This window comes from Caretta caretta, chromosome 6, assembly GCF_965140235.1.
Source record: "Caretta caretta isolate rCarCar2 chromosome 6, rCarCar1.hap1, whole genome shotgun sequence".
Lineage (NCBI taxonomy): Eukaryota > Metazoa > Chordata > Testudines > Cheloniidae > Caretta > Caretta caretta.
In genome coordinates, this window is record NC_134211.1 from 107,639,464 (window position 1) to 107,663,543 (window position 24,080).

At 43.6% G+C, this 24,080-nt stretch overlaps 1 protein-coding gene across 2 annotated transcripts in view; it reads left to right on the forward strand.

Moving 5' to 3' along the window:
• Positions 1-1,672: 1,672 nt before the first annotated feature.
• Positions 1,673-24,080, forward strand: part of HHIPL1 (HHIP like 1) — a 32,113-nt gene continuing 9,705 nt past the window's right edge. The window contains exons 1-8 of one of the 2 annotated variants that reach the window (XM_048855468.2): positions 1,673-2,261; positions 7,251-7,897; positions 11,693-11,836; positions 13,290-13,618; positions 15,981-16,107; positions 16,680-16,825; positions 19,810-19,891; positions 22,148-22,230. In XM_048855468.2, coding sequence (XP_048711425.2) covers positions 1,950-2,261; positions 7,251-7,897; positions 11,693-11,836; positions 13,290-13,618; positions 15,981-16,107; positions 16,680-16,825; positions 19,810-19,891; positions 22,148-22,230 — 1,870 coding nt within the window. In that variant the 5' untranslated portion in view covers positions 1,673-1,949. Of the gene's footprint in view, positions 2,262-2,933; positions 3,289-7,250; positions 7,898-11,692; positions 11,837-13,289; positions 13,619-15,980; positions 16,108-16,679; positions 16,826-19,809; positions 19,892-22,147; positions 22,231-24,080 lie in introns of those variants that run through there. The other variant, XM_075129866.1, reaches the window with a different exon arrangement.

The following is a 24,080-nucleotide window of genomic DNA, read 5'->3' on the forward strand; positions in this document are numbered from 1 at the left end:
TTCTCCAAGACTCTGGACAGTGGGTAAAACTTTCAGTAGCTCTGAAGTGACTTAAGAGGATGAGTCCCATTCTGAAAAGTGCTATAGACCTTGGCTCACATGCCTACGTCACTTCTGAACTAGTCTCCTAAATCACTTTAGGCTTGTCTACACTTGAAACGCTGCAGCAGCAAGTCTGCAGCTGTGCCACTGTAGCGCTTCAGTGGAGACAGTACTTATACACTGAGAGGAGAAATCCTTCCATCGGTGTAGGTAATCCACCTCCCCAAGAGAAGGTAGCTAGGTCGACAGAATTCTTCTGTTGACCTAATGCTGTCTATACTGGGGACTGAGGTTGACTTAACTGCGTCACTCGGGAGTGTGGATTTTTCACATCCCTCAGCGATGTAGCTGGGTCAGCCTAACTTTTTAGTGTAGACCAGGCCTATGTCTGTACTAAACACGCCACAGTGGCTCTGCTACAGTGCTGCAGCTGCGCTGCTGTAACTAGGGTTGCCAACTGTCTAATCGCACAAACACAAACGCCCTTGCCCCAGCCCTAGGCCACACGTCTGCCCCAGCCCTTCTCGCTCCATCCCCCTCCCTCCATCGCTCACTCTCCCCCACCCTCACTCACTTGCACTCCCAGGGGTTGGGTGCGGGCTCTGGGTTGGAGCTGAGGGGTTCAGAATGTGGGAGGGGGCTCTAGGCTGAGCCTGGAGCAGTGGGTTGGGGTGCAGGAGGAGGTGCGGGACACAGGCTCTGGGAGGGAGTTTGGGTGCGGGAAGGGGCTCAGAGCTGGTGTGTGGGTTCTGGCCAGGCCGGCAGGCCAGGAACTTTGGCTCAGGGGTTGCCAGGCGGCCCGGCACGCTGCCCCTGCCTGGAGGCCCCACCCCTGCAGCTCCCATTGGCTGTGGTTCCCAGTCAATGGGAGCTGCAGAGCCAGTGCTCTGGGCGGGGCTGCATGCAGAGCCTCCTTGATTGACCCTGCGCCTAGGAGCCGCAGGAACATGCCAGCTGCTTCAGGGAGCCACGCGCCGAACCAGGGCAGGTAGGAAGCCTGCCTTAGCCCCACCAACTGGACTTTTGGCCTATTAAAATCTCCCAGATTGCTCTGGGAGATTGAGGCCGATTCCAGAAGGCCAATCTGGGAGGGTTAGCAACCTGTGGCATAGACACTCGCTTCAGTGACAGAAGGGCTTTTTCCATTGCTGTAGTTAATCCACCTCCCCGAAAGGCAGTAGCTAGAATTCTTCCATCCACCTTGCGGTGTCTACTCTGGGGGTTAAATTGACCTAAATACATCTCTTAGGGCTGGACAACAGGACAAAATCAGATTGACCCAGCTCTGTTGGGCAGGGGTGTGAAAAATCCCCATGTAGCTAAACTGACTGAGTCCCTGGTGTAGACAGTGCCAGCTGCAGTGAGGAATTCTCCTAGCCATGGCCTCTTGTGGAGGTGGTGTTGGGAGAACCCCGCCGGTGGCTGTAGTATCGGAAGGGCCGCAGCAGCACCTATGTCTCTGTGGGGTTTTATGTGTCGCCATAGGCTGGGGGGTGAACTGCTCACAGCCCTGAGCGATGTGGAGCTGCCCCCCCGGGAGCCGCAGCCCATATTTCTTTGCGAAAATTGCTTCTTCTACGTGCGCTTCCTTCCCTGCAGCTGCTCTTGGCTCTGCCCAGAGCCGGGGCGGCGCTTCAGCCTGACGCCGGGGCCCCCGGCCCTAGGGCACCGTTAGCAGGAGAGAGCGGGACCGGCCAGCTCCCGCCCCAGCCGCCGGCGAATCGCCTCTGCCGGCCCGCTGGGTTCCGGCGCAGCCAGGCTGCCCCGAGCGCCGGAGGGGTGGGAGCGGCCGGGCGACGTGCAGCCAAAGGGGCGGCCCGGGGGATTGCATAACCCGAGCCCGCCCTGGCGGGGCGAGGGAGCGGGCGGGGGCCAGGCTGCCGGCCGCACTGAGCCCAGCGCCCAGCATGGCACATGGCAGGCCGGCGCCGGGTCCCGGGGGGGCCGGGCCGGGGCCGCGGCCCCCGCTCCTGGCGCTGCTGCTGCTGCTGCTGCTGGCCGGGCTAGGCCAGGTGCGACCCCACCCGCAGTGCCTGGACTTCAAGCCGCCCTTCAGGCCGCCGCAGCCGCTCGACTTCTGCGTGCAGTACTCGGACTTCGGCTGCTGCGACATGAAGCAGGACCGGGCGCTGATGGAGCGGTACTACAGCCTGAGCGGCCGCCTGGCCCAGCCTGACTACGCCGCCTGCGCCAGCCACCTGCAGGACCTGCTCTGCCAGGTGACCCCGCGCCCCCTGCTCCCCTTCCCGCAGCGCCCGCTCTGCCCGGTGACCCCGCGCCCCCTGCTCCCCTCCCCTTCCCGCAGCGCCCGCTCTGCCCGGTGACCCCGCGCCCCCTGCTCCCCTCCCCTTCCCGCAGCGCCCGCTCTGCCCGGTGACCCCGCGCCCCCTGCTCCCCTCCCCTTCCCGCAGCGCCCGCTCTGCCCGGTGACCCCGCGCCCCCTGCTCCTCTCCCCTTCCCGCAGCGCCCGCTCTGCCCGGTGACCCCGCGCCCCCTGCTCCCCTCCCCTTCCCGCAGCGCCCGCTCTGCCCGGTGACCCCGCGCCCCCTGCTCCCCTCCCCTTCCCGCAGCGCCCGCTCTGCCCGGTGACCCCGCGCCCCCTGCTCCCCTCCCCTTCCCGCAGCGCCCGCTCTGCCCGGTGACCCCGCGCCCCCTGCTCCCCTCCCCTTCCCGCAGCGCCCGCTCTGCCCGGTGACCCCGCGCCCCCTGCTCCCCTCCCCTTCCCGCAGCGCCCACTCGTCCAGGTGACACCGCGCCCCCTGCTCCTCTCCCCTTCCCGCAGCGCCCGCTCGGCCCAGAGACACCGCACTTCCTGCTCCCCTTCCCGCAGCGCCCGCTCGGCCCAGAGACACCGCACTTCCTGCTCCCCTTCCCGCAGCGCCCGCTCGGCCCAGAGACACCGCACTTCCTGCTCCCCTTCCCGCAGCGCCCGCTCGGCCCAGAGACACCGCACTTCCTGCTCCCCTTCCCGCAGCGCCCGCTCGGCCCGGTGACACCAGGCCCCCTGCTCCCTTTCCGCTTCCCCTTCCCGCAGGGCCCGCTTGACCAGGTGACACCGCACCCCCTGCTCCCTTTCCGCTTCCCCTTCCCGCACGGCCCGCTCGGCCTGGAGACACCGCACCCCCTGCTTCCTCTCCCCTTCCCGCAGCGCCCACTTGGCCAGGTGACACTGCACCCCCTGCTACCCGTTCCCTTCCGAACCGAGACAGTGGGAGCTGTGATCAGCCGAACCTGTGGATGCTGCAGGTAAACAAATGGTCCCGGCCCACCAGCGGATTTCCCTGACAGGCTGCGTTCCAAAGTTTGCCAATCCCTGCTTTATGCTGTTCAAAAGCTTTCCATCGCAGGTGAAATTTTCAAGGGACCAGTTAAGGCTGCTTTAGTGCTGCAAAGCAGCAAGGAAGGGGCTGAGGACAAACTATATAAAGTGAAAATAATTACATGTATGGGTACAGCCTGCTGAAAACTTTTGTAAAGAGATGGAGGGCAAAGGCTTTGATTCCCATTAAACTACAACCTCCTAAATAAGTATATAATTATTAAAAGTAAGAGTATTGTGCTTCCTAGGTTGAAATTGATAAGAAATATCAAAGGTTAAGTGGAAAGTAGAACACTTTTCTTAAAACTTGCATCAGAACTGCCAGACTGATACCACAGGTAAATCATTGCTGGATCTGAGTACCAAATCCTGATTCTAATTGTTGCAATTAATGTCAATCCTTAGGTAAATATTTTTTGTAACTCTGTAAGTTTGCTGCCTAAATAACTGAGACATATCCAGCCAGCTACTTAAATTAGTGACAGTGTTTCTTTCAATTCTTATCACGATATTGGCCTGCCCAGTCTTGTCCACTAGCTTCCATGTGCTCTGGATCAAGACCTAGAAGAGTTCAATTAAAAGCATTAATAAAACAGTGTAGCTTGTAATTTGTAGAAGAGAATTTAGATCTGCTGGTCATGCTGTGCCATGAATTCAGTGCAAAGTCAGTCAACGTTATAACTAAACACAACAAATAAAGTAGCATTAGGGGTTGGATGCACCACTTGATTCACAAGCAAAGAATTTCAAGATCAGGCTTCTTGTGTTTCGGATTCAGAATCAGAAGGTCTCCCAACTTTGAGCATTTTAGTAGTGGAAAATACTACAGAAACATGGTTCAATGCAGAATCTGGCTGGTCGTTAATCTTTTGTACATCACTTCCAATGGGATGTTACTGTGTGTATACAAATGGCACCACAGATGTGTTATGACTTGCATATAAGGTTATCCACAATATCTTCTGTTATTAATACTGACTTAAGACTAAGGCCTGGTCTACGCTGTGGGTGGGGAATCAATCTAAGTTACGCAACTTCAGCGAAATGAATAATGTAGCTGAAGTTGACATACTTAGATCTGTGGTAAGTCAACGGCTTACGCTCCCCCGTCGACTCCACCTGTGCTTCTCGCCCTGGTGGAGTACCAGAGTCAACAAGAGAGCGCTCAGCGGTCGATTTATCGCATCTTCGATCCCCGCTGGATCGATTGCCGCCCGTCGATCGAGCAGGTCGTATAGACAAGCCCTAAGGATCAAACACAGTAACAAAGGAATTAGGCATTCATGCTTCTATGCCATTTTTATCTCCTGTATTGAAACCAAAATATTGGTGTCTGGTGCATATGGAGTGTAAGATGACCGCCTGGTTTGAGATACCCTGTCAGAGAACCATATGTACTACAGCATTTAACATGAGTTTGTTTTCTTCTCCATACGCGTGTGAAACTCCATTGATGTCAATGTGAGCTATGCATGTGTGGCCAGTATGAATGCTATAATAGTTTTAAGTTGGAATTCTCTTGCTGTTTTGTATTAAGGTTTGACTTTTAAGACCAAATTTTCAATCATGGCCACAACAAATGCACTAGGAAATATGCCAGCTTATCTGCTATGCCTTCCACACTTTTACATTTGCATAAGTGAATTGGTGTGCAGTTACTCAATCTGTGGATGCACTTTTGGTGTTTTGTCTCATTGAATCTCCTTTTTTTCACATTAATTGCTGTTCATTTGAAGGGCAATCAGCATAATAACCTTCATTTTGCAATGAATAGGTTGACATAATAAATCTTATTATACACTAACCAGATCTGTTACATAGTCCCTTGCTTTATTATGGGAGATGCCAGAACTATTATAAAAATGAAATATTGTGTGTAGTACAATTGTGTATATTTACCAGCTAATTTAAATATAGGTATCTTGGATGTTTTTTCTTTTCATCATTGACTAATGACCTAATCTGTATGTTGTTTTTTTTAAATTAAGCCCATTTTGCTTAGGAGACGTGTGGCCCTATAATTAAAGCACAGATTTATTCAAGAGAGTTGGTTTCTTTTCCCAGCTATACCACAGACTGGCTTAGTGATATGTGATAAATCATTCTTCCTCTCTTTTTCTCAATTTACTTATCTATCACTTGTAATTAAAAATCCTTACCAACTGAGGCTTATTGCATTGTTATAGAGCACTTTAATATCTTTGGCTGGAAGGTGCATCAGAAGTGGAAAGTAATATATTATTACTTGACAAGAAAAAACACCTGAAAACCAAGAGAATTGGGTGTTTTGGTCAGTTTGTAAGAGACAAGTAATTTTCTGGATTTAAGTGACTTCTTATGTCAAGAAAATGTGTTCATGATAGATAACCCTTATATGAATTTGATTCAGTTCTTAAGCAGGGCATCTTCATAAACTGTTGTTTATTTGTGTTGCAGTAGCTACCAAAGGGCCCAATTTGGATTGGAACCCTTTCATGATAGGCGCTGTAACATCTCAGAGCTGGGGCCCTACCAAATTCATGGTCCATTTTGGTCAATTTTGCAGTCATAGGATTTTAAAAATCATAAATTTCATGATTTCAACTATTTAAATCTGAAATTTCACCGTGTTGTAATTGCAAGGGTCCTGACCCAAAAAGGAGTTGGGAGGGGCCAGGTTATTGCAGGGGGATTGTGGTACTGCTACCCTTACTTCTGCGCTGTTGCTGGCAGCAGTGCTACTGTCAGAGCTGGGCAGCTGGAGCGCGGCAGCTGCTGGCCAGGAGCCCAGCTCTGAAGGCAGAGCTGCTGCCTGCTGAGCTGGGCCTTCGGTCAACAGGCACCATTCTCCAGCCGCCCAGCTCAGAAGGCAGCAGCGCAGAACTAAGGGTGGCATGGTATGGTATTGCCACCCTTACTTCTGCACTGCTGCTGGTGGGGTGCTGCCTTCAGAGCTTGGATCCTGGCCAACAGTCGCCGCTCTCTGGCCGCCCAGCTCTGAAGGCAGCGCAGAAGTAAGCGTGGTAATACTGCAACCCCCCTAAAATAACCTGGCGATGCCCCTGCAACTCCCTTTTGGGTCAGGAGCCCCAGTGAAATCTGTATAGATTAGGGTAAAAGCACACAAAAGACCAGATTTCACGGGGGGAGAGCAGATTTCACAGACTGTAGTTTTTTTTCATGGCTGTGAATTTGGTACAGCCCTACTCATAGCATGAATAGTCTCTATACCCTAAGAGTTTACAATCTAGTTTAATAGTCTCAAGATGCATTTGCACTCGCTAGTCAAGTAGTTGGGTATTCAGATGTAGTCTGTGCTCACAGACCTGTGGCCCTCACTCTATGTAGCTGTTACAGCAGTGCATGCCTTTATCCGCTGAAGAGGAATGGAAGCTATAGAAAGCGATGGCTCAGTTGCTGCTTCTTTCAATGTGGAAATTTTGGGACCTGATTCTTCTGTGTTGGTACAGTTTTATAGTTACAGGTGTGACTCCAAGATTTCAATGCAGTTGCTCCAGCATTACACTGGAGTAGAGTGATGGTGACTCTCTATCTTTGGACAATAGAGCCTGTAACACAAAACTTCACTTTTCCTCTGTTAGGACGTTGGCGTGATATACACTAAGCATACCCATGAGCCTGGGTCCAGTTTTTTTGTGTTGTCACTCAGGCTTGAATACCTGAATCCACATTTGAGAACTCTCATTGAAACCTGGCTCCCACCATCTGTACTTGAGGTTATTACCTCGATTGTTGGGATGAATCGTTTTCAAAGGTCTGAGATCTTTACGTATGTAAATATATTTGCACAGTGAGTCACATGCATGTTGTGATAAAATGACGTTTCATATTTTGGTGAAATTTTTTCGGCCACATTTTGAAGTGACTGAGGTTTCCGCTCTTTCCGTAGGAATGCTCCCCCTATGCTGCTCACTTGTATGATGCTGAGGATCCTTCCACTCCCTTGCGGACAGTGGCAGGACTTTGCCAAGAATACTGTGAGCAGGTGTGGCAAAAATGCAGGTCCATGTTTCGCTATCTCTCTATGGACAAAGAATTATTGGCCCTGGAAAACAATATGGCAAAGTTCTGCCACTATTTGTCACTTGATGATGTGGACTATTGTTTCCCTCGCCTGCTGGTAAATCAGAATCTTAATCAAAACCTTGGGTTCATGACTGCCAATTCAGAGGGCTGTCTCCAGTTGTGCCTAGTAGAGGTAGCTAATGGTCTGCGGAATCCTGTTGCTATGGTGCATGCACATGATGGAACTCACAGATTTTTCATTGCCGAACAAGTTGGTTTAGTTTGGACCTACCTCCCAGATCGGTCAAGGCTGGAAAAGCCATTTCTGAACATCAGCGAAGCCGTACTTACCTCACCTTGGGAAGGAGACGAGAGGGGTTTTCTAGGTATTGTCTTCCATCCTAAATTCAAATTTAATGGTAAAGTGTATGTCTACTATTCAGTTGAAGTTCATTTTGAAGAGAGAATCCGAATAAGTGAGTTCAGAATTTCTCCTGATGACATGAATACTTTGGACCATAGTTCTGAAAGGTATTGTATGCACATTTATCTGTCAAAATTATTTAAGATTTCAAAGAAAATTTCATGCATTTTTAAAGGCCTGCTAACACAATAAACAAGATTTATTTGGCTTAATATTGCTCTTTCATTCTAATTTTATATGAAGTAAGTCCTAGTCTCTTTATGCTGTAACTTTAAAGGGGAAAAAGGCCATCAATTTATAACTGAGATTTTATTTTAATGTACAAAGATCAGAAAATTCAAAACCCTTTCCCCAAGAGTAATTGTAGCTGCTTCTTTTTGCACAGGTATGTATTAAGGTATAAAAGATACATGTTCAATGTAGATGAATTACAATTGCCCTGGAAAAAAATTGAATTTCCTAACCATTGAACATCTAAAGATATAACTATAATGTTGCATAAAGTTTTTTGCATTTAATTTCCTTGGTTTGACAGCTGCGTAAGAAAGAAAAAGGAGCAAGAGAAACCTTGACCACACATTCAAGTTCTGCACTGTCTGAGTCAAATTCATCCCTACTGGAATGTCACTGAAGTCAATATAAATCAAGTCAGCGATGTTACACCAAAGATTAATTTGGCCCAACATGCTTAGCTGAGTGATGTTGCATTCCTGTGGTGTTGTGCATTCAAATAAATATGTATCTTTTGGAATGAAATAAATACAGTTGCATTTATTTGAATTTGCCGTGCTCTTCCTATAATCACACTGTTATGAGCACATTTTGGGCTCATCAGCTCAGCACATTTAAAGTTATTAGAAAATAATATTTTAATTCATCAGTCTTAAAGCAGAAACTCTGAAAACCACCTTACTTGCCACTTCATATGCTGATCTAGCACACACTTCTTTTCCTTCCCTCCCCACAGTCTCACACACATTGATATGAAAGGGCTTTCTTCTGTGCTATTGCCCTCATAGACAGCCTCTCTATAGCTCTGTTTTGACTGCATCTGTTTTATCTGTCTCTTTTAAAATGTCCTCCTAAAATCTACCTGTTCTCTCTTCTCAGTGCCTTTCAGTATCTCCTTCAACTACCCTGAAGTGTCATATAATTCTACAGCTATAGTATCTGTTATTATTTATTACTCTTATAGGCACAAAATTCAGAGAAAGGATGGTTCAGGGGTACTAGTTTAGGGCTTGGGAGACCTCATTTCAAGTCCCAGCTTTGCCACTGACTTCCTGTGTGACCTTGGACAGGTCACTTAGCCTCTCTGTGCCTCAGTTCCCTATCTGTAAAATGGGAATTAATACCACATTTCTACTTCACAGGGTGTTGTGAGGATAAATTAATTAAATATTATGAGGAGCCCAGATACTATGGTAATGAGGGACCCTATAAATACCTTAGGTAGATAGAAATGTGTAATAATTGTGCAACATCCTGAGATACATTTGTATGAGACACTATATAAGATAACTTTTTAATTACTGTATATGCCAAACCAAAATATGCACAGTAAATTAGGAAATGTCTGAAGTGCATTCAGTATTATTTTAAAATAATACATTTTGCATGTAATAATCTTCTGCATTTTAAAAGTTTGCATTATAATGAATTGGAGCATCCTATTCTTCTAAAACAAGGCATCATTGAAGGCAGTGTAAGGTTTTGGTTTCATAAATGTTGGTGTTTCATTGCTTAATATACGGAATTAAGGCACAGGCCAAACACATTAACTGCACTATTTTTAAGCACAGCTATATTTTTCTTATTAAAAATGTTTTATGGCTTCTGAGTTAGCTAATCTGATTCTGCTGTTGCTCTGCACCTACAGTGCAAAGGTAATTGAAGTTTTGCATGTAGGACAAAGGAGGACTGGTTTATAAAGTTTATAATCTGGAGTAGGACCTCAAAATGACAGTTTTATGAGATCACTGAATATTATTAATTTTATTATCTTTATGCTTTCCAAACACTCAAGAATGAGTGATCCTTGCTCCAAAGAAGTCACAGTCTAGTGACAGGCAGAGGCTCAGGGAAGAGGAACGACAGTTTATATATGTCAATTTAGTTCCCTGTAGGCAGAATGGCAGAAGTGAGTCTTTAAAAGAAATTTAGATGTGGACAGGAGAAGAGCCTTGAGAAATGGATCAGGGGCCTAACCCTGCAAACATTCATTCTCGTGCTGTCCTGTTGAATGAAGATCCATCAGGCTCTAAGTTTATAACCTCTTCCGTCGCTACTACAATGTTCATTACAAAAATAGATTCATGCTGCAACCTGAAAAAAGCAAACCCTGGTCCTGCTGTCCTTACTTTGGCAAGGCTTCCATTGACTTCACTGAGAATATTGTCCAGAGATGGATAGTCAGGCCTGTAACCCTGTGTGGGGTTCCATTAGCATTAAGAGTGAGAATGTATCTATTCTGTTTGCCTTCAGGTTTACTAGTTTGTCTTGCTGTACTGCAGAATCCCTTTGCTTTGGGAGGAGCTGAACAGAAAGAAGGTTTCTATTACTTACAGTATCCTTCTTCACTTTTACGCTTGGGTAGTGTTTTGATGTGGTCTTGAATAGCTACTCCATTCTAGAGGTGATGAAGTTTAGTGATGGATGAACTGATCCCTACATGGCTAGTTTATCTGTTTACAATGCGCTTTAGGATCTTTCAGAAGGAGAGGGGACAACATTAATGCAAGATACTGTGATTTGTTATTATCTGATCAATTATTTTTACAGATATTAGAGAGAGACTGTCAACTTGAAATATAGTGGGTTTTTTAAAATAAGAAAATAAAATACATTTCAAGTGTTACACTTGCCCCTGAATCCCACTGCCAAAATGTGTACTTTTTTGATCATGTTTTCCTATAGTTAACTGTTTGCTATACTTAAAGTGATGCCAAATGCACAAAGTAAACCAGCTGAAAAAAGATTTCTTTCCTCAAATTTCTTTCAGTTAACAATAATGTTAGGTGTTGCTTTGAACAATAATCAGAATACTTGTCTTGACACAGTGTGAATATGTTTTAAGGATATCCCTTTAAAAATCATTTAAGTTTGTGGTTCGGTAATGTACAGATTCCAGGAGCAAGTGAAATATGCATCTGTAATTCTCCTTAATAATTTGTGCCTCAAGCCTTGAGCTTTGTTGTTGTTATTATTTAATATTTGTAAAGCAGTAGCTCAGAAAGCCCCAATCAGAATTGTAGCCACATTGTGCCGGGCACTGTGCAAATAGCACAGGTAGAACTCGGTCCTGGACCTTATAGTTTACAGTCTGACTGGAAACGAGAAGCAACAACTGTGTATGACAAACAAAAGGTACAAAGAGGGGGAGGACAGGGATAACAAAAAAAAATTACTGCATATGCTAAACCAAAATACGCACAGTAAATTATGAAATGTGTGAAGTGCAAACAATATTATTTTGAAAGAATACATTTTGCGTGTAATAATCATAAACATGGTTACATAGGTTCCTTACTGCACAATGTGATGGTTCCATATCATTGAAAATTTTGTGGATTTATCTAAAATAATAAAATCAACTGTGTCTGCCCTGTTGCACCATTTGGGATTCCAGATGACTAGTGCACAATATTATATGGCTCAAAAAATAATGTGTCTGAAATCAAAAGCTGGCCCACTGCATGTAGCGTGTTAAAGAAAAATCTCTGATTTCTCTAGAGCAAGGACAAAGCAAAATTCTATAACCAGGGCGTGGAGGAAGATTTGTATTTTTCCTGGTCCTCATACAATTTCATGTCTCAAATGCTGTACTTAGGCTATTGTGCTGCTGTGCCTTTTGCTTATAAGTTACCCAATATTGATAATGCTTCATTCCTGGTTTTGATTAGGATAATTCTGGAGGTAGAAGAGCCAGCTTCCAATCACAATGGAGGAGAGCTGCTCTTTGGAGATGATGGTTATCTTTACATATTTACTGGGGATGGAGGCATGGCTGGCGATCCTTTTGGGACGTTTGGAAATGCTCAAAACAAGTATGAGCCTCTAAGTGTGTGTGCAACTTTGTGTGTGGGGGTGGGTTGGGGAGGGGGGTTAAGTAGAAAAGATAAGCCAAGGGGAGAGGAACTGTTTTTCTAGTTATGTTTATTGTTTCCTTAAATGTGTGATTCCAGTTTCCTCAACAGGCATTAAAGCAGTATTCTCGCCTTTTTAAGGTAAAAATAACTGGAATTATAGAAAATTCCTTTGGTTCTAATTTCATGCCATAATGTAATAAAACCTAGATATGTTGACACCAAGTCCTGTGGCTTATCTATTAGACCATGTTTCTATTAAACCAAAATGTCTTCATTTAAAAATAAATAATTCAAAACAGAGCTCTTCCCTAATCTAGATTATGCCATTTTGCAGTGTGGAACAAACACCCAAAATACTTACATTTGGAAATTAGCTGCTGACAATGCACCACATTTAATTTTCATTACACATTCAGTATGTTGCATAGATGCCATAATGAACCAAGTGCTGTCATAAATCTTGTTACTATAGAGGAAGCTTTGTTACTGCAACCCTTTCTTTGCATATTAAGCGTTGTTATGATGCTAATTTACATTGCAACAGTAACTAATGTGTTTTTTAAAGAACTATGAAAATCTGAAACACGAACTCAATTTTTAGCCACAATATCCTGAACTGAGCCCAGTTTTCTAGGATCTAGATGGGGGCTATAGAGCTTTTCACTTCCAAGACACCAGTTTAAATCTGCCACGTTGGTAGTCCCAAAAAGTACTTACTATACGAAGGCTGTTCAGCGGCCCATGCAAAATGAGATAGATGATCTTGGTCCGGTTGCTTAAGTAAAACGATCCAGATAACAAAAAGCTCCCCACAACTGGCACCCTTGTTGGCAGCAAAGAGGCCAGTGTCTGATTGGGCAAGGAAACTGCCCTCTCCCTGGAGGTGATCCCATTAATCCTCACTGCTGGATCTTGGTGAGGAAGCTTGCACTGCTGCTGCCACCTATTCTGGGGATAAATAGAGGGCTTCTGCCCATCTGTCATTTTTCATGAACAATAAATTCACTTAGGCTGCAGTCCTGCAAACACTAACCTGCCAACTTAACTTTTCTCCCATAGCAGTCTCATTGAGGTCTATAGATCTTCTCGGATGCTTAAAGTGAAATGTGTAAATGTTTGCAGAATCAGGCCCTTAATTTTTTACTTAAATCAGTTTTTCTTTTGTCTGTAAGACTAAATCCTGCCCTCATTAAAGCCCTTGGCAAAGCTCTGGCTTACTTTAAACTGCGTAGGTTGGCTCCCATAAACTTCAACTACGTGAATATTTGATGCACTGAAAGACTTTTATGTTTTCTGAAATAGAAATTATGAAATCTTAGACTGCATTTTTTAAAAAAATACTTATCTTTGGTTAAGAATATGTGTTTAAGAGAGTGCTGTCTTTTCTCCTCTCTCTTTTGAACAAATACAGATCAACATTGCTAGGCAAAGTGTTACGGATCAATGTGGACAATAATGACCATGGGCCTCTTTATAGAATCCCTCCAGACAACCCATTTGTTAGTGAGCCAAAAGCTCGACCTGAAGTCTATGCATACGGAGTGAGAAATATGTGGCGCTGCTCTTTCGATCGGGGCGAACCCTATACAAAGGAAGGGAAAGGGCGACTTTTCTGCGGAGATGTAGGACAGAATAAATTTGAAGAAGTTAACATTATAGAGAGAGGAAAAAATTATGGCTGGAGAGCAAGGGAAGGATTCAGCTGTTATGATAAGAAACTATGCGCCAATTCCTCACTAGGTAATTATACACTCTAAATAAATGACCTTGATATTGGGTGGTGCCTGGACTTCCATTATTGACTTCTGCTTTCACAGGTTGATTGTGCAGTTGCTAACATGTATTTTTGGGTTTAAACTTGGCATATGCAGCCTCATCCTGGGAGCAAACTGACTTGGGAAGTTACATTAAAAACTCTTGCCATTTTTGAGTTACGAGAAAAATGAACTGAACTTTAATGCCCTGGCTATTCCACTTCGTAACCAAATATGGTGCTAATTATACCAAACTGTGCCAAGTTTTCATGGTGGTTCTGTGAATTGGATAAATATGCACGAGGGACAATTTTAATTTTTGCTACATAAACTACACTAATATGCAAGTGTGTGGAAGTCAGAGCTATTGGCTTTATCCAACACCTTGCCCCTGAGATAAATCAGTAAAATGTTACTATCTCCATAACTTGTAAATGGTTTAGCTTCATAAAGAGATTCTTCAAGCTATTATTCCCCTACATGGATTGGTTACTCTGCCGGCTTTTAAAAGGCTACTCTGTTGTGCAGTGTGATTATTTATTTTTTAATCCCAAAAGGAAAACACTCTTAACTTTTTATTTTTAACACTTTGGCTCAGTACACATGCTGTCTGCTACAGTTTGGTCAACATAGTAAATCTCAGGGCACACCAGGCCATAAATGTGTCTGAATTTTGGGCCACAGCTTCAGTGGGAGTAAATTGGCATCGCTTCACTGCAGCCAATGGAGTGACACCACTTTACACCAGCCAAGCATTTGGCCCGTTTTGTTTTTATGTTGTTCAATGCCTTACTTTTTTCTTTTTGCCATGTAAACATCATCTTCCTATGAATTTAAATATAAGGGAATTGGTACATAGGAAAGGACATTAAGAGCTATAAAATGTGGGTTAATGGGTTGGAAGGCATGTGGCACATTTTAAGTCTGAATTCTCTTCCTTCTGCCACTGAAAAAGTAGCCTTTTAAGTGTCCTTTTAATGCCTTTCTGTGTGTCAGTTACTTAAGCTACGTTAATGGGAAGCTCTTTATCAGTGACACCGTGGGTTCAGAACAGTTTCTGATGCTTTCATAGATTCTTTAAAATAAAACAAGTTTTCAGAAGTAACTACTTTAGATGGGAAGCTATGCTGTATAATTTTTATATAGCCATCTGCCCTGACCCTTACAATACATGAATGCGCCATGAAGTTAAGGGGAGTGGGAAGGGCTTGGCAGCTTTCAGGATCCGGTCTGGTATTTATGTTGTGTAAACTGCTTTCTTTATGGAAACAGCTCATTAAGTTTCTTGTCCTCAACAAGGGATTTCCCACCTGGCTTTCCTCATCCACACTACCCTCATCTTCCCAAGGCAGAGAGTTACATTTGTTGACAGAAGAGGGCTGCCTAGGATTCCCTTCAGATCTCCTCAGTGCCCATTCTAGCTCAGCTCCAGTGGTCACTTCAGAGAGATGAGGCTCTAGTGCAGCAGGTTGAGTATCAAGCTGCCATTCAAGGCTCTCCTGGAGCCAATCGCCAGTCACGGGAGTACTCGCTGAGAGACGCAGGAGAGTACTGAGCCCTTTGGATTCCCAGCAAATAAGTGTGGGGAAAACAGGATGGGGAGAGAAATATGTTTCCCTTCTCCAATTTCCTATTCTCCAACTGCTGTGTGGGAGAAGAGGGATAGAGAGGAGAAATGCATGCCTTCTTGCCCCCATATACATATGCCCTCTGTCCCTATATTCAGGAGTTGGGGAGGAGAGAGGGAGGGGAGTGAGGAAACTTTTAAGATGGAGCCCTAGAGAGTCACAATATGACTCTCTACCCTGGTGATGTTTTGTGGTGATTTCATGAATATTTTGCATTAAATATGGCAACACTGTCACGATGTCTCACCACAATTATTTTGTGGCTCTTCAAGGGTAAGTTCCTCTACTTCAGAGTGACATGCGAGATTCCCTCTGACAGGGTTGTGAACATACAGTTTCTTTCATGCTTGCAGCCCTGTTCTAGAGGGGAGGGACCAGGCTCAGGAATACAGCTAGGCATCTCCCATGACAGCACGCGGCTAATCACAGAGCCTTTAGGTCCACCATTAAATTATTTTGTACACTTAATTACTGGGTCAGTTTCTTGGTAAGGAGCCCCTAGTTATCACAGCCATTTGGGAGAAGAGACCTGAAAGGCCAAAGTATAATAAAAATAAATTTGACTCCATTCAGTAGTTGGTTTAGCACAGAACAAGAAGCTGGATGGGAATTTGATAGTACACATCGCTGACTAGTAACCATCTATCATTTTATCGATAGAACAGCTATTCTGTATCATACTTAAAACAAGGAAAGACACAGTATCTTCTCCCCCTACAGATGATGTGCTTCCAATTTATGCTTATCCACACAAAATGGGGAAATCTGTTATAGGAGGCTATGTCTATCGAGGTTGTGAGTCTCCAAACCTGAATGGACTGTACATATTTGGTGATTTTATGAGTGGGTAAGTCCAGTCGCTCAGCAAGCATTACCCCCAGCTGAAATCTTCCATTTTTGCTCCATACGCCTGCAAATGCTTCTGCAGTGTAACCATCGCTGACTTACTGCTCTTTGCTTGGTTTATTCTGAGTGCAAACCCTTACTGCATATTACAGATGACTCACATAATATGTTTTTATGTAATCGTTATTCCATGTTATTGTGAAGGTATATGATTATCACACCAGCAGTAGATATTGCTGATTCACTTGGTGTCAGTACATGTGAACGGATGTGGCTTTGACATTGATTTAAAACCATAAAAGGAGAGTAAATGACCATTCTGTATTTTGGTGCATCTTTAATGCTTTGCACTATCCAGCCACAGGATGTGCCTAACTCCCATTGAAACGAATGTATCTTAATGTTTCTGGTCGTATTAAATGTTCATCCCCTTTCATTTCTGTTGAATCTAATGTGAGTGGAGAGCACACATCCGTCACAGGATTGGGCACTCTTTTAATTATCCCATTTGGTACTACTAGATTAAAAGTATCTGTCCCAGTTGCCTGTTGAAAATTATTTTTTGTCTTGCAGACGTTTAATGTCATTGAAAGAGAGAGATTTTACTGGAGAATGGCAGTACACTGAAATTTGCATGGGAACAGGACAAACGTGTGTGTTCCCTGGGCTTATCAATAATTATTATCAGTACATCATCTCTTTTGCTGAAGATGAGGCAGGTAATCATATAGTATTACACTGAACAGTGTGGTTGTATTTTATCTTCAGAGCAAAACACCTTGGAATGAGAATACTTTTTTAGGTTAAGAAGCACGCATTCTGGAGAGTAGCTCAGGTAAGATCCAGAATGTGCCCAAACATTAAAAAATTGGACTCCCGAGTTCTCACAGCTACTAAAAACAAGCAATTATAATGTTCTCTTCCTTAAGTGGCCAGTGTCTCATGCAATGATGAGCCCATTAGCAGTTTTGGAGTGGGTTGCTTGCCATTTTATTTATTTATTTTTACTGTGGATCCATTTGCATTACCGTCTGCCCCATTGCCATTTGGAGGGGAGCGAATGCCTGGGGACAAATACGTTAAAACATCACTTAGCGGGAACCTTAATCTTCAATTTGAAAAAGCCATAGGAAATATATGGGGGGTACATCTACACTGCAATAAAAGAACCACAGCATGGTTTGGGGCTGGCCAGGGTCAGCTGATTCAGACTCATAAGGCTTGGGCAGCAGGGCTAAAAAATGAAGTGTAGATGTTTGGCCTTAGGCTGGAGCCTGGGCTCTGAAATCCCATGAGGGGGAAAGTTCTCAGAGCCTGGGCTCAAGACCAAGCCTGAATGTCTACAGTGCTGTTTTTAGCCCCACAGCCCGAATTCTGTGAGCGCGAATCAATTAACCCAGGCTCTGAGGTTCAATGCCAGAGTTTTTTTTATTGCAGTGTAGATGCAACTGGGTGGCCACAAGGTTGACGGTAAAAATGAAAGGAGTCTGGTATTTGTTACAACAAGCTTATGCTTTTGGCTCATTAAGATCTGGACTGGACACTATTAATGACTGACAGAAAATTAGACACAATGAGCAGTGACAGTGAAACCTGCTCGTACTGGCCTTGAATATTGTAAATCTCCTTTCAGAGTGAAACAGAATGGAAATTGTACACTGTTTTAGTATCTTGCAATGTGTGAATTGCAAACAATTGTATATTTCCTTTTAGGTTCATATTCTGGCAAAACTTCCGTTGATGTCAATGAGAGTTTTGCTTAGGTAGTAGGTAAAGTATTTGGCCTTGGTTTTAAATAATATTATTTGTGACGAGGCTTCAGGATAAGCTACTGGCTCTGTATGTTACAAGAGTGAGCTCTTATGATATGAAACTGGGGTGAGGGGGAAGAGGATCTGAAGGGAAAACTTGACATTGGTCAAGTGTTAGTACATTCATGTTGTTAATTATGTGAGACTGAAGTAAGGATAAGCACACTGTACAATTCATAGCAGTAGACGCATTAGAGTCACTCCACAAATGTTTAGCATGGTTGCTAAGCAGCAGCATGCACTACATTGAAATTTAGAAGTTTGTGCTCTTAGACGTAATGTAAGTCTGTTGGCTTCTGATCACAATGACTCCTGCCACAGTCCCTGAGGTATGGTTTTATAATGCTTTGTTGTTCCTGGACAGTTGAGCGGACAATGTTTGGTATTAATGCAGGCTGAATGCAATTGAATAACTGAATTTACAATGTTTTCCCTTTTTTTATATTTAAAAATAAAACCCTTTATTGACATAATTAGCCTATCCCCTCCCTAGGCTTCAGAGCCAGCGCTCCAACCCAAACCACAACATCTACACTGCTGTTTTTAGCACCACAGTGCGAACCCAAGTCTGTAGACTCAGGCTCTGAGACTCACTGCCAGGGTTTTTAAAACACAATACTGATGCCCCCTGTGAGGTGCAAAGTGGATGTAAAATCCTACCATTCTGTAGCTTTTTACACTTACACTGCACTGGAATAAGTGACTGTACAAGGTGCAATGGAGTATCAGGTTTGTAATCTGTTAACAGGTTTAGTTCTTCCTATGTATTCATTTCAGTATAATGGAAAGAAAAGGTACCACTAAAATAATATATTCCTCTACTGAGTTCAGGGTATAATCTTCTCTTGGGCCCTTTTGCTGTCCGGAGATGTTTGTTTATGACTTTACCAGTCAGCTATTTGAGTGGGCCTTCCCTTACTAAAATGCTTGTTTTCAGGATTACTACTCTGACGGGTGGGAAGCAGCTCCTGTGCAATGGCAAACCACAAATCTTTTTGGTATACTTGTGATATTTGCATAAAATTCCCAAATCAGCTCTCTACAGGGAGGTGGTGCTACTGTATAGGTGGTTATGTTCTGCATGCATAAAAGTCAGGTTATGTGCTTGGGTCCATTCCTTTGCACAGTTAACCTCATTAGTAGGGCAGTGACTATTTTCAGGTTAAATGTCTGGAAAAATTATTGATGAGTCATGGCAAAATTTGATTAAAATCCAGGGGCAAATCTTGAGGCTCCCTATGCAGTTGGGAGTTTACCCAAGCAAAATCAGAGTAAAGACCTCAGGATTTTGCACACAAGGTTTCTCTTTGATATCCTTGATTCCCACCCACGCCCATGATTTCTTTGATCTCAACTCTCCTGCTGTTGCTTCTCCTCCTCCTCTTCACTGCATACATAGGGGATGCCTTAGGGGGTCTGGCAGGTCAAGGCTTCTCCCAACCAGCAGGTCTGTGCCTGTTTCTCTCTCCCTTTCTCTCTGCACTTTTGGGATGGGCAACCCAGAGAATATCCTCAGCAGCAGGCCTGAAGCCAGACACTGTGAGGCAGGGTTGAGGAACCCAAAGGATAGCCTTTCCAGTAGGCAGGCTGGTGAATGAAGAGTGTGGTGGGAGGAGAGAGGTGTGTGTGAAGGAAATCAGTGAGTTTTGACATAAAATTCTCTCTGGCAGGTAGAGCTGTGTGAATAATCTCTAACTAATTTATTTGATCAAATTTGTCCTCATAAAAATCTATTTTCTCCAATTATGTTAATATTTTCACAGAATAATTCTTGGTACATAGCCCATTCTCTGTCTGTCTATTGTATTTTATATTCAGTCTTTTCAAGTAGATGCATAGGTTACATGACAGGTTTCTCTTCCCAGACAGTAATTCTTATTTGTTTTTCTAAGGAGAACTTTACTTCATGTCTACTGGAGTACCAAGTGCCACCGCTCCCAATGGAGTAGTTTACAAAATAGTAGACACCTCACGGTGAGAAATGCTCTTGTTACAAAACCTACATTTTGGTTCTGTGGACCTGGATTCAAATGTGATTGATGGTTATTGCTGAAATAAATTGCCCTTGTTTCACCTTGGCCCCTTGTTAAAGAGTAAACCAGTGTAAACAGGAACTGGCTTCATATTGGAGAGTTCTGAGTAAGCTTCCTAGTGGATGCTCTAGGTTTCCACAGAGTTGGAGTCTGCATTGGTGGGTGATCCATGGATTTGCTTTGAAGGGGGGTTGTATACCTTACCTGGCTGTGAGGGTTATTCAGTGGCAGCTTGAAAAGCCGGCAGCTGGTTTTGTGGCACTCAAGTCTCTCAGAGGCTGCTGTATTAGGGGACAGTGGAGCCTCATGACTTCTGCCCAAACTGATGCTGCCTTTGTCAAGGTGGTTGATATGTTCCTGACAGGCCCATCTGCTCCCTCCTGCACAAAGCCCACCTCCACAGAGCACCTTCTGCAGCTGGCCAACATCTTCTTCAGGGGAGGTGTGAGGTCCATGTCCACAGAGAGGCCTCTCTATGTGAATTAAAGGGCGCAGCCTGGCCTGATATTAGCACCACCACTTTCTATAACTAAAACAGGAAAAATAAAATAAAAACTGAATTTACTTTTTGCCATTTATGCTGTTGGTATAATGGTGGAATTAGCTTGGACAGTGGCATGAAGACTAGGGCTTCACTTTCTGAATCTCATGCTATTGCACGAAGTTGTTGTATCTGGGACATTAACAATGTAGAAGAATCTTGGGGAGGATTTATAGATTTTAATTTAACTAAAACATGACTATTAAAGGACCAAGTAATGCCTTCAGATAAATGCGCCCAGTAGGCTTTTTAAGACGTGTGCTTATTTAAAATAAACTAAATTTGGGCATCAGCTTTCTGAGCGTCTTTTTCAAGTCAGCATGGGAAAACTCCTTATTTATAGAGAATATCTCTCTGCTTGCATATGGGTAGCTTCTGAATTCCAGAACTTCACCCTTTTCTTTTTTTTCTGACACTTTTGCAGACTAGTTCTTTTTTGATCGTCTCATTGCCCATCAACTGAAACAATTTAGAATATTTCCTGCATACCATAGAATGTATTAAAAAGATGTTTGCAGTTTCCATGGTACAAACCAGCATCTTAAAACCATGGGCATCCCTTTTTAAAATACAAAGTATAATCCTTATTAGTATCAAACCACATAAAAACATTTAAAATTTTGAAAAACAGAACTCAACTGGCAATTTATAATTTATAAATGAAAGTCTTCTTAGTAGGACTCATTACAGAGCATAGCAGTGGAAAAATAAAGATTTGTACAAGGGCTTACAAAAGTATAGTATCCATAAGTCAATAAGTGAGAGAGCTATTCTTCATGTCTGGCTACTACGGTCTTCTTTCCAGACACAGCAGATGCAAATGACTCTAATTATGTAGGGATTATTTGCTGCATGTGTGCATGCAAATAGTCAGACTGCATTATCCAACTGTTGCGCTGCTTTGAAAATCCTCAGAAGCCCTGAAAATAACAAACCAAATATCAGAGGAAAAAGTGGCTGTGTACTGGGTATAACTTCTCAAAAGTGAGGGACGCTGCCATAGCAAACAAGCTTGAGTCAAATGAATGTAGCATTTTAAGAGAATGCTTCTTTAAAAGGGACTCTGAATGTAAAAATCTAATTTGAAGTGAATTGCATCTATGATGCTGTTTAAACTGTTAACTTGCTGTCAGTGACAAATTCCAGATTCTTTTTATTTTCCATTTTATATCATTCTTTCTGGCTCCTTTCTGTTGTATGAATTGTGGTGCAAAGTGAAGTGTATTTTTGTTTTAAATATATAAATGATTGCATGCCATCTTGTTTCTATGGAGATGGCTTGGAAACTTGCATGTGAACATGACATTCATTTCAGCTATCTAACAAACATTGTATAGCTTTATGCTTTTTTTCTGTTCAATTTGATTCATATCTTTCTGTATCGCTTGAACCCACCAGTGATTTGTACTTTGATGGATACAGCAATGATCAAGAAAATGCTATCAAAATATTGCACATGCTTGTGAATATTTGAGCTCTCTGATATACAGAATGAATAGGATTTTGTGGGGTGGGGTATAAGAGTTTATTTGGGTCATTTAAATAGACCTTTTTTCCACAAGTACGAAATTCATTGAAAAGCAATGGAAACAAAGAATGCTGCTGATACCATTGGAAAGCAATTCATCCTGTATTGTCTGTGCTCCTCTTTCACAGGAGAGCACCCCCAGGAAAATGCCGTGTTGAGCCTTTGTCAGTGAAAGTGAAAAGCAGGCTAATAAAGTTTGTGCCGAAGGAGAGTGAGTATTGTTGTTGCTCCTTATTTTTGATCCGTAAATATAAACTCAAAACCAGCATTGTCTTTTTGGATATATGCAAACCATCCAGAGCCTCAGACCCAGTCTATCCTTAAAATTAATTTCTATCTACACCTTTTTAATATAAGGAGTGGAAGGATGGTTGGGGCACTAGCCTAGGACTTGGGAGACGCTGGTTCAATTCCCTGCTGTGTTACAGACTTCCTGTGTAACCTTGGGCAAGGCAATGGAGGCAGATCTACACTTAAAAGCCACAGCACTTCAGTGAAGACACTACCTATGCTGATGGGAGGGCTTCTTCTGTCGGCATAGTTAATCCACCTCTGTGAGAGGTAGTAGCTATGTTGATGGGAGAAGCTCTCCCTTTGACATTGTGCTGTCGACACTGGGAGTTAGGTTGATATAACTGCATTGCTTGGGGTGTGGATTTTTCACACCCCTGAGCAACGTAGTTATACCAATTTCAGTTTGTAGTATAGACCTCACCTTAGTCTTTCTGTGCCTCAGTTCCATGTCTGTAAAATGGGGATAGCAGCACTCCCCTTCCTCACAGGAGTGTTGTGAGGATAAATACATTCAAGATTGTGAGGCACTCAGATACTGGGGTGGTGGGAGGCCATATAAGTACCTAGGATAGACATACTAAACATTCAGCTTAGACTGTGCCTCCTTACCTGACTTTTTCCCATTCCCTCCCATCTTCCCTTTCTGTGGTAGATAGCAATATGGCTGTCTCATTAAGAGCAGCGTGGATTCCCTGTGCCAGGGCTTAAATTCAGCCAGAGCCATTCAGAGCAGAGCTCAGGTAAATATTTTCAGACCTGTGGGAGCTCTGGTGCCTCCAGTAGGGCAGAAGCCCCGAGCCCTGCCCCTTCCTGCGGTTGTGGGGCAGAAGCCCTCGGGCTCTGGGAAATAGTCTGTGAGAATTTAAACCCTGCCTGTTGTCATCTCTGCACTGCAGTCTTGAATTCTACAGTGCTTTCCACTAGGAGTAGGAGTACACTAGGAGTACTTCCTAATAGGCAGAAGCACTTCAGTGTGTGAAAAGTCTTGTTATTAGAGGACTGGAAATTAGCTCCTTGAGAGAGATTGGATCTGAGCCACTGTTACTTAGAGGTCAGGAAAGGATGAGGAAAATGCTCTCAAAAGATTCAGTTCAGTCAGATAATCAGCTGAACTTCTGGCTTACGCATCCCCCCCCCCCCCCCCCCCCGCCATTGATTGCCTGTTACTAAATGTACTATTGCATAATGATAGACTTTATCAATTAGTGAGCTCCAGAATTGCTGAGTACATTGTGAGATCAGGCCCTAAACCTAACAATGTGTAAGTTTCCAGAGTGTGATAATCTCTTCTCTGTATTGTCAGTTTCCCCAATTTATTTTCTGTCTTCAGAAGCTGAGCTTTCAGAATAGGGAATGCTTTTCATGCTACAAACAAGACCCCCCTGCCAACATATGGGATTCTGGGAGGATGTTCCAAAAAACTGAGCCCCTCCAAATCTTGGCCAGTCGAGGATGTGGGTTATTTAGGAGAGGGTGGTGTTTGACACTTTTTCCCCTCTGTATATTAAAAAGAAAGATGAGTGAGGTTGGAGGGGAAGTCCGTAGGCTAAACAGCAGAATTTTGACATCTTTGCAAATATGCATAATGTTGGGAGAGCTACGTGGTTAATTATTATTCTGACTAAAGTAACTATCCCTTTGACTATCCTATATTTATTTTTAACTTAAAAATAGAATGAATAAGCAAGTCCAGTAATTCCTGGAAGCTGCAACAGTAAAATATGTCCAGCCCTTTGCAGTTCAAGACTGTTTTAAAAAAACCCACTG